At 43.5% G+C, this 8,917-nt stretch overlaps 1 protein-coding gene across 2 annotated transcripts; it reads right to left on the bottom strand.

Moving 5' to 3' along the window:
• Positions 1-3,414: 3,414 nt before the first annotated feature.
• Positions 3,415-6,059, bottom strand: LOC119877221 (mammaglobin-B-like). 2 transcript variants are annotated; one of them, XM_038562524.1, is made up of 3 exons: positions 5,929-6,059; positions 5,375-5,562; positions 3,415-3,624 (listed from the first exon to the last, which is right to left on the bottom strand). In XM_038562524.1, exons 1-3 carry the CDS (start codon positions 5,981-5,983, stop codon positions 3,586-3,588), a joined length of 282 nt encoding a protein of 93 aa, XP_038418452.1. In that variant the 5' UTR covers positions 5,984-6,059; the 3' UTR covers positions 3,415-3,585. The 2 variants fall into 2 exon arrangements, with proteins under 2 accessions (XP_038418452.1, XP_038418451.1); XM_038562523.1 differs by lacking the exon at positions 3,415-3,624 and having other exon boundaries at positions 5,315-5,562.
• Between the last annotated feature and the right edge of the window lie 2,858 nt (positions 6,060-8,917).

The raw sequence follows: 8,917 nt of genomic DNA on the forward strand, positions 1-8,917 counted from the left end.
CGTATCAAATAATGGGCTAGTATCTAAGATCTATAAAGAACTTATTAAACTCAACAGCAAAGGAACAAACAATCCAATCACGAAATGGGCAAAAGACATGAACAGAAATCCTACAGAGGAAGACATAGACATGGCCAACAAGCACATGAGCAAATGCTCCGCATCACCGGCCATCAGGGAAATACAAATCAAACCCACAATGAGATACCACCTCACCCCAGTGAGAATGGGGAAAATTAACAAGACAGGAAACCACAAATGTTGGAGAGGATGTGGAGAAAGGGGAACCCTCTTGCACTGTTGTTGGGAATGTGAAATGGTGCAGCCACTCTGGAAAACTGTGTGGAGGTTCCTCAAAGAGTTAAAAATAGACCTGCCCTACGACCCAGCAATTGCACTGTTGGGGATTTACCCCAAAGATATAGAAGCAGTGAATCGCCGGGACACCTGCACCCCGATGTTTCTAGCAGCAATGTCCACAATAGCCAGACTGTGGAAGGAGCCTTGGTGTCCATCGAAAGATGAATGGATCAAGAAGCTGTGGTCTATGTATACAATGGAATGTTACTCATCCATTAGAAATGACAAATACCCACCAATTGCTTCGACGTGGTGGGACCTGGAGGGTATGATGTTGAGTGAAATATGTCAATCGGAAAAGGACAAACATTATATGGTCTCATTCATTTGGGGAATATAAAAATTAGTGAAAGGGAATAAAGGGAAAGGAGAGAAAATGAGTGAAAATATCAGTGAGGGTGACAGAACATGAGAGACACCTAACTCTGGGAAATGAACCAGGGGTATTGGAAGGGGAGGTGGGCAGGGGGTTGGGGTGCCTGGGTCTGGGCACTGAGGGGGGCATTTGGCAGGATGAGCACTGGGTGTTATGCTCTATGTTGGCCAATTGAACTCCAATAAAAAATAATAATTAAAAACAAAGTCACAGAAAAGGATGGAACTAAGGTGTATTATGCTGAGCGAAATAAGTCCATCAGAGAAAGACAATTTCCATATGATTTCACCATATGTGGAATTTAAGAAACAAAACAGATGAACATAGAGGAAGAGAAGGAAAAATGAAATAAGATAAAAACAGAAAGGGAGGCAAGCCATAAGAGACTCTTAACTGCAGAGAACAAAGTGAGGGCTGCTGGAGGGGAGGGAGGCGGGTAGAGAATGGGCTAAGTGGGTGGTGGGCATTAAGGAGGGCATTTGTGATGAGCACTGGGTATTATATGAAGGGATGAATCCCTAAGTTCTAATCCTGACAGCGATACCACACGCTAAATTAACCATTTTGAATTCAGGTGAAATCTTGGTTGGAAACAAAAACCAAAAAGCACTCCTACAAGGGTACAGAATGACGCAGTCCTAGGTGCAGGAGAAGAACACCCCTATACCTTTATTCATAGGTACTTTTGCTGATGTGCCACTATATTTACTTTATTATACAATCTCCTTTTATTTCCAGTTCTAGAGACAGTAGTGTCCTTCCAAATGATCCGTCTTTGCATGTCCTTCATCTTCCCTTTTTACTGCTCCCATCCTGCAATACCCTCTATTACCAATTCTTGCATGAAATTTGCTCTGTTTAACATGTAGACACCTTCATCAGATGGACCGGGCTCATCTCAACAGATATGAAGTTCTGCATGGCTCTGTGTCCTCTCCATTTCCTGCAGCTGAATCTCTTCCTGTTCCTCTCCTGTTATGGTCCAAGAGGGAGAGAGGGTGGATTGAGATCCCCGTATGTGAGAGGCAGATAAAGATGGTTCCCCCCCCAGTCGCCAGTGAGGGTGCACCCAGAACACTCAGAACTGAGTATGGTCCATGCGTTCTTAATAAATAAATGGTTTGGTGTGTGTGTGTATGTGTATGTGTACCCCACATACAACGTACCCCACACTGGTGTGTATGTGTACCCCACATACAACGTACCCCACACTGGTGTGTATGTGTACCCCACATACAACGTACCCCACACTGGTACGTTGTGTGTGTGTGTAATAGCGGGGATCTCTTAAAATGTGGGTTCTGGGCAAGGGTCCTTTTGCCCAAGTCTAATAGCACTACAGGCCCTGAGGTGTTTGGGAGAAAAAAGAAAGGTGAGACTCATTATGACTTTTCTGAGTCTTATTTATTTTGGGCCAGTTTCCATGAAAAGCACAATAAATATGATATCTTACAACTGCATTAGAATAAAGAAGAATATACCCCACACTGGTACGTTGGTATATATTCATTATTACTTCAGTCAGTTTTGGTTAATATATTTTTTAAGGATTTTATTTATTTCTTCATGAGAGACACAGAGAGAGGGAGAGGGGGGCAGAGACACAGCAGAGGGAGAAGCATTCTCCTGGCAGGGAGCCTGATCCAGGACTCCATCCCCTGACCCTGGGATCGCGACCTGAGCCAAAGCAGACGCTCAGCCGCTGAGCCACCCAGGTGTCCATTGGTTATGTTTTCAAGGAGAGTATAGCATTCATGTGGAATCCTGAGTATCATGTGTCTAATTCTCTGGATGGGTTATGCCTGGAGAAGGTCAGCCCTGGTGGAAACTGAGAAACAGTCCTGAGGAAAAGTCAAGGGGCTTCTGGGGTGACAGGATAGCCTGTGAAGGAAGAGAGGTTCTGTGAGTTGTGAGCAGAGGGGTGGCATTAAACTATCCCTGGTGACCGGAATGAGGGGACAGGGAAAAGCAAGGGTAGCTATGGTTCAGTATAAAAACTGCTGGCTTTGCCTCATTCCTAAAGAACACACATATTTCCCTCAACCTACGTGCCTTTGTAGGGCATCATGGTGAAGAGACTGGGCCACATTGCCACTTGCGGGGACGGGAGTCGGGCACTCACACTATTTCAAAGGGCCCTGCCCAACCTCAGGAATGAGGGCACATCAGATTTTAAAGATATTTCAAAAAGCAAAATGAATGCCACATTAATTAAAGTTTAACATCAAGACAGGAGTCACTACTGCTTTGTATGAGTCTCGTCTCTCCCTGGCTCTGGTCCTGGCCCCGCACTCTTGGGTCCGGGGCAGAGAGTGGAGAGGGGCCCCGCCGCAGGAGCTTGGCTCGCAGCACAGGCAAAGATTGCGGTGGCCCAGGAACTGCCAGCCTCACAAACACCAGAACCTAAGTCTTGAGGACTTCCCAGATAGTCCGAGGGAAATGGGGGTCAGGAGGGTGGAAGAGCACATTGACGGAGAGAGGACCATGTTGGGCTACACATGGGGCGGAACAAAGTGCTTTTCAGACTCCCCACTCCTTCACGCAGGTGTTCTCCAATGAGAAACTATGCGTGCGTGTGTGTGTGTGTGTGTGTGCGCGCGCACACGGGCACATGCACCGGTGATAGAAGAGCCTCTCTAAAGCCTCCAGTTTGATCAGATAACATAAGAAAAACGAACTTCCATTTGCAGATACTTTATTGAAATGAAAATGTACTCAAGGTTTCAACACTTATCTTGCAGTTGATAGATCAAAAGACAAAAAGGAGAAGAAAGTTGTGGTTTGTATTAATCAGCAGTCGGCGTCCAACCATTCTCTGCAGTCCTCAGAGCCCCAGGTCACGTGGAAGGTTAAAACAGAGCACACCAATAACTATTATATATTTCGTTCTAGAAAATAAAAGCAGAGACATCGCTCAGATTTTCAGCTCTCTGTGACAAAGGAAAATCTTGAAAGACAAACATGTCTTCTCCTTGCCTTCCTGGGTTTGTCCACATACATCTGGTATCCAAGAAAGTCGGTGTTTGAATTAAGATCTTATTCTAAGGGTCAGGAGACTTTATTGATGCCAGAGTGGTGCTAGGGTTTTCCCCGTCAGAGATCTGGGGATAATTTTTCCCCCACGTTTCCTGTTCCACGAAATATCATATCCCGTAAATATGCTGTGTGTATGATCAGTTTTCACAAAGAATTTTTAAGTCTCAGCTCAAAGATAAAGAGATGTGAAGTTTTTGAGCTCTGGTGTGGCCTTACATGTTAGAAATATTAAAAACAGTGTTGAAACCAAAACCATTATTTTTGAGACCTACAAAATTTTTGAGATATGCCCTCCAAGTGATCAGTCCAATCCAGATTTCTAAGAAAAAATTCCGTTATCCTTGCCTGTAGCGTTTTTTTTTTTTTCAGTCTTTAAAATGTTTAGTTCGGTAAGTACACATAACATAAAACTGACCATTTTCATCATTTTAAGGATACAGTTCAACAGTGTTGAATATATTCACGTTGTGATGCAGCCATTCTCCAGAACATTTTTATCTTGCTATGGTGAAACTCTATACCCACAGAACAATCCTCATTTCCCATACCACCCAACCTCTAGAGAGCATGATTATACCTTCTGTTTCTAGGAAATTAGCTACTCTAGAAAACGGCTCTGAATGAACTCACGCAGCATTTGTCTTTCATCATAGAGTCCTCAAGGTTCATCCATGTTGTGCCTTGTGTCAGCCCCCTTGTTAGTGAAGGTCACTTCCAACTGTTCCTTTAGCAATATTTCTAAATCGTCTACCCTGGAATGTTTTCAGTGGCATTTAAGGTAGGGAATAAGATGGAGAGAACAAAACCACTACTGATTGTTGTCTTACACTTTCCATCCCTCACAACAGGTCCATACCTATAATTTCTACTTGTCATTCACGGGCTCTTTAATTCATGGTCAAGGAATCCAGTCATTTATACAAACACATTGTGATTGCTTGCAAGTGCTTTCAATTCTTTTAGTAGGATGTACAGAATCTTCTTCAAATGTGTTCTTCTGGAATCTACTCAGAAATTCTTTTTTAAAAAAGATTTTTAAAAACTTATTTATGATATAAAGAGAGAGATAGAGGCAGAGACACAGGCAGAGGGAGAAGCAGGGTCCATGCCGGTAACCCGACGTGGGACTTGATCCCGGGACTCCAGGATCACGCCCTGGGCTGAAGGCAGGCGCTAAACCGCTGAGCCACCCAGGGATCCCCTACTCAAAAATTCTTATGAACATTTTCTTCTTTGTTTCTATGAAGAAGGGGATTGTTTTTGCTGATCACTGCTACAAGTAGGGACTTCTTGAGAATCAAATGTCTTTTACTGTGATAGAAAATGTTGTGTGTGTGTGTGTGTGTGTGTGTGTGTGTTGTGTTCTCTCTTTGGCCTTTTTCATTTATCATTTTCTAAAGATTCACACGGTGAAGAGGCAAATCAGCACTGGGACCTTGGCTGGCTTTCTGGATTCAAAATATTCACATGCACCCGCAATTAATTTCACTGAAATAAAATAAAGCCTGTGTAACACTTGCTATGGAATAATGAGTGACAAGCCTAGAGCCTGCTCGTCCCTGTCCACTGGTTTGAAAGCACATCAGGAGAAACCATAGTTACCATCATCAATGCAAAATTGCTCAGAGTTTCATCCGACTGCTGGAGAAAACATTGCTTCAGCTCTGCTATGGCTTCTTTAGTTTCAAGACCATATGTGAAAGGTTGAAGGAAGTTTTGGTATTCATCTATGCTCACTTGAGAATCGATTGCTTTGTTAATCGCTTCTTCTAAGAGTAAGCATCCAGAACCTGGAAAAAAACATGCAAAAGTGGTCTCAGTTATGTAGAGATGAAGCCGTTTAGGGAGTCTCTAAGATGGTGGTCATCTGCTTACATTCCAGTGGACACATACATTCAGGAAGATTAGGGTGAATGGTCTTGAGTTCTCGATTCTAGCATAGAATTTCCTTTAAGCCCGCGAACATGTGTGCCCCCTCCTCCCCGATCCCTCTCACATTCCCTGCATAGTCCAGAGAAGCTAGACACTAGTAACCATGAAGTAGGAAGACACCAGAGAAATGAGATCTCTACACTGGAGTTTGGGGAACAGGAGATCTTCCAGAAAGCACTGACAGATCTTCAGGCCAAAGCCTGTCCTCCCCACCCAGAACTCACCTGCAAGGCAGTAAAGAGGGAGGGCAACCAGCACAAGGACTCTCAGCAGCTTCATGGTTGAAGTCAGCTCTTGCTGGCTCGTCTGACAGGGACGAAGGAACTCACGTTGGATGGGAGGACCTAGGAGTCCTCCCTTTATTCTCCTGGTCACCACCTTAATCCCTCCCATAAATGAGGGAATGAGTCACACCATGAACCTGGCTTCGGACCAGGAAATGGCAGCAAGAATCATCTGCAACCCAGCTAGTCTGCTCTGTGTTTGTAGAAACCAAGGAGACAGAGCTTGGAACTCCATAATGATACATGACTTTAGATGAAATTAATGCAGACGTGCTTGCTACCTAGTCATATTACAGCCAACCGAGCCTGTGTTGTCACCCAGTTGTTTTATTATTAGTGTGGTCTTCATACCCTCCTCGCTCCCCTCCTACTTCTTTTTTTTAATAATAAATTTATTTTTTATTGGTGTTCAATTTGCCAACATACAGATAACACCCAGTGCTCATCCTGTCAAGTGCCCCCCTCAGTGCCCGTCACCCATTCACCCCCCCCCCACTTTCCTCCCCTTCCACTACCCGTAGTTCATTTCCCAGAGTTAGGAGTCTTCATGTTCTGTCTCCCTTTCTGATATTTCCTACCCATTTCTTCTCCCTTCCCTTCTATTCCCTTTCACTATTATTTATATTCCCCAAATGAATGAGAACATATAACGTTTGTCCTTCTCCGATTGACTTATTTCACTCAGCATAATACCCTCCAATTCCATCCACGTTGAAGTAAATGGTGGGTATTTGTCATTTCTTTCTTTCTTTCTTTTTTTGTATTTGTCATTTCTAATGGCTGAGTAATATGCCATTGTATACATAAACCACATCTCCTTTATCCATTCATCTTTCGATGGACACCGAGGCTCCTTCCACAGTTTGGCTATTGTGGACATTGCTGTTAATAAACATCGGGGTGCAAATAGAAAACCTAAGCAGGCCAATAACCAGGGAGGAAATTGAAGCAGTCATCAAAACCTCCCAAGACACAAAAGTCCAGGGCCAGATGGCTTCTCTGGGCAATTCTATCAAACGTTTAAAGAAGAAACAATACCTATCCTACTAAAGCTGTTTGGAAAGATAGAAGAGATGGAGTACTTCCAAATTTGTTCTAAGAGGCCAGCATCACCTTAATTCCAAAACCAGACAAAGACCCCACCAAAAAGGAGAATTATAGACCAATATCCCTGATGAACATGGATGCAAAAATTCTCAACAAGATTACTAGCCAATAGGATACAACAGTACATTAAGAAAATTATTCACCATGACCAAGTAGGATTTATTCCTGGGACACAAGGCTGGTTCAACACTTGTAGAACAATCAATATGATTCATCGTATCAGCAAGAGATAAACCAAGAACCATATGATCCTCTGAATAGATGCAGAGAAAGTATTTGACAAAATACAGCATCCATTGCTGATCAAAACTCTTCAGAGTGTAGGGATAGAGGAAACATTCCTCAGCATCTTAAAAGCCATCTACGAAAAACCCACAGCAAATATCATTCTCAATGGGGAAGCACTGCGAGCCTTTCCCCTAAGATCAGGAACAAGACAGGGATGTCCACTCTCACCACTGCTATTCAACATAGTACTGCAAGTCCTAGCCTCAGCAATCAGACAACAAAAAGACATTAAAGGCATTCGAATTGGCAAAGAAAAAGTCAAACTCTCCCTCTTCGCCGATGACATGATACTCTACCTAGAAAACCCAAAAGCCTCCACCCCAAGATTGCTAGAACTCATATAGCAATTTGGCAGCGTGGCAGGATACAAAATCAATGCCCAGAAGTCAGTGGCATTTCTATACACTAACAAGGAGACTGAAGAAAGAGAAATTAAGGAGTCAATCCCATTTACAATTGCACCCAAAAACATAAGATACCTCGGAATAAACCTAACCAAAGAGGTAAAGGATCTATACCCTAAAAACTACAGAACACTTCTGAAAGAAATTGAGGAAGACACAAAGAGATGGAAAAATATTCCATGCTCATGGATTGGCAGAATTAATATTGTGAAAATGTCAATGTTACCCTCCTCCTTCTTCAAGGTCCATAAAGCTTCCCATCCCCTGTTTCTGCTCCTGCTGGCTTACCAACCTCTGGGCTCAATGCAATACCACAAACATCCTCTGGAGGTCAGACTTCCCTCCCCCTCAGTCACTTTAGTAAGGACTTGTCATTTGGGAACTACTAGGTCTCATTTTTGGTGAAAGCCTCTTTTGACAAGAATATCTCACTTAATTAAATCGATTTCATAAATTCAGACTATTACAAATCTATAAATATTTTTTAGCTCTTGAGGATTTTTCCGCCACAGATTCAAAGGATGATGTGCAGCAGTAGAGCAAGAGGTTGGTTGCTCAGCAGAGGCAGTGCTGAGTGGTGGGCCGGTGAAGAGTGTGGTCAAGCAGATATGGATTTAAACCTTGGATGGAACACCTAATCACGAAGTGTCCTTGGGCAAGTGAAACTGCTGGTCGTTTCATTTCAAGCTTCCCTTTCCTCATTTCTGAAATGAGCAGGAATAATATCAGGCCTGATTTTGCAAGTTGACAGACATTCTGTAAAGAGCTTATCTAGGGCTTCAAAAAGGTAATCACGAATAAATGGAAGGTTCATCCATCATTTCATCCGTCCGTCCATCCATCCATGCATCCATGCATCCATCCATCCACGACAGACTGACAAAAGGTAACCATGGGCTTTCCCCATCACGGGGGCCTGTGCTCTGTGGCCCAGATTCAGTGGTTCAGCCAAGACTTGGCCCTGTGGAGCTTACATCTACAAGAGAAGCAACAAACAAGCCCATAAGTGAATGAGACACAGAAAGTGATGGCTGTACAGAACAACACTGAGGGGCAGTGTCCAGGACAGAGGTCCAGTCTGGTTACGGGAAGGGGGACTTTAAGCCTGGATGAGTGGACAATGAGATCAA

This window comes from Canis lupus, chromosome 18, assembly GCF_011100685.1.
Source record: "Canis lupus familiaris isolate Mischka breed German Shepherd chromosome 18, alternate assembly UU_Cfam_GSD_1.0, whole genome shotgun sequence".
NCBI classification, from domain to species: domain Eukaryota; kingdom Metazoa; phylum Chordata; class Mammalia; order Carnivora; family Canidae; genus Canis; species Canis lupus.

What these genes read in the sequence shown, in the direction of transcription:
- LOC119877221 (XM_038562523.1), bottom strand. Translation starts at nt 5,983, where the DNA reads ATGAAGCTGCTGAGAGTCCTTGTGCTGGTTGCCCTCCCTCTTTACTGC. An exon ending in CCCTCTTTACTGCCTTGCAG is followed by an intron (nt 5,563 to 5,928) that starts GTGAGTTCTGGG and finishes GTTTTTTTCCAG; the next exon opens with GTTCTGGATGCTTACTCTTA.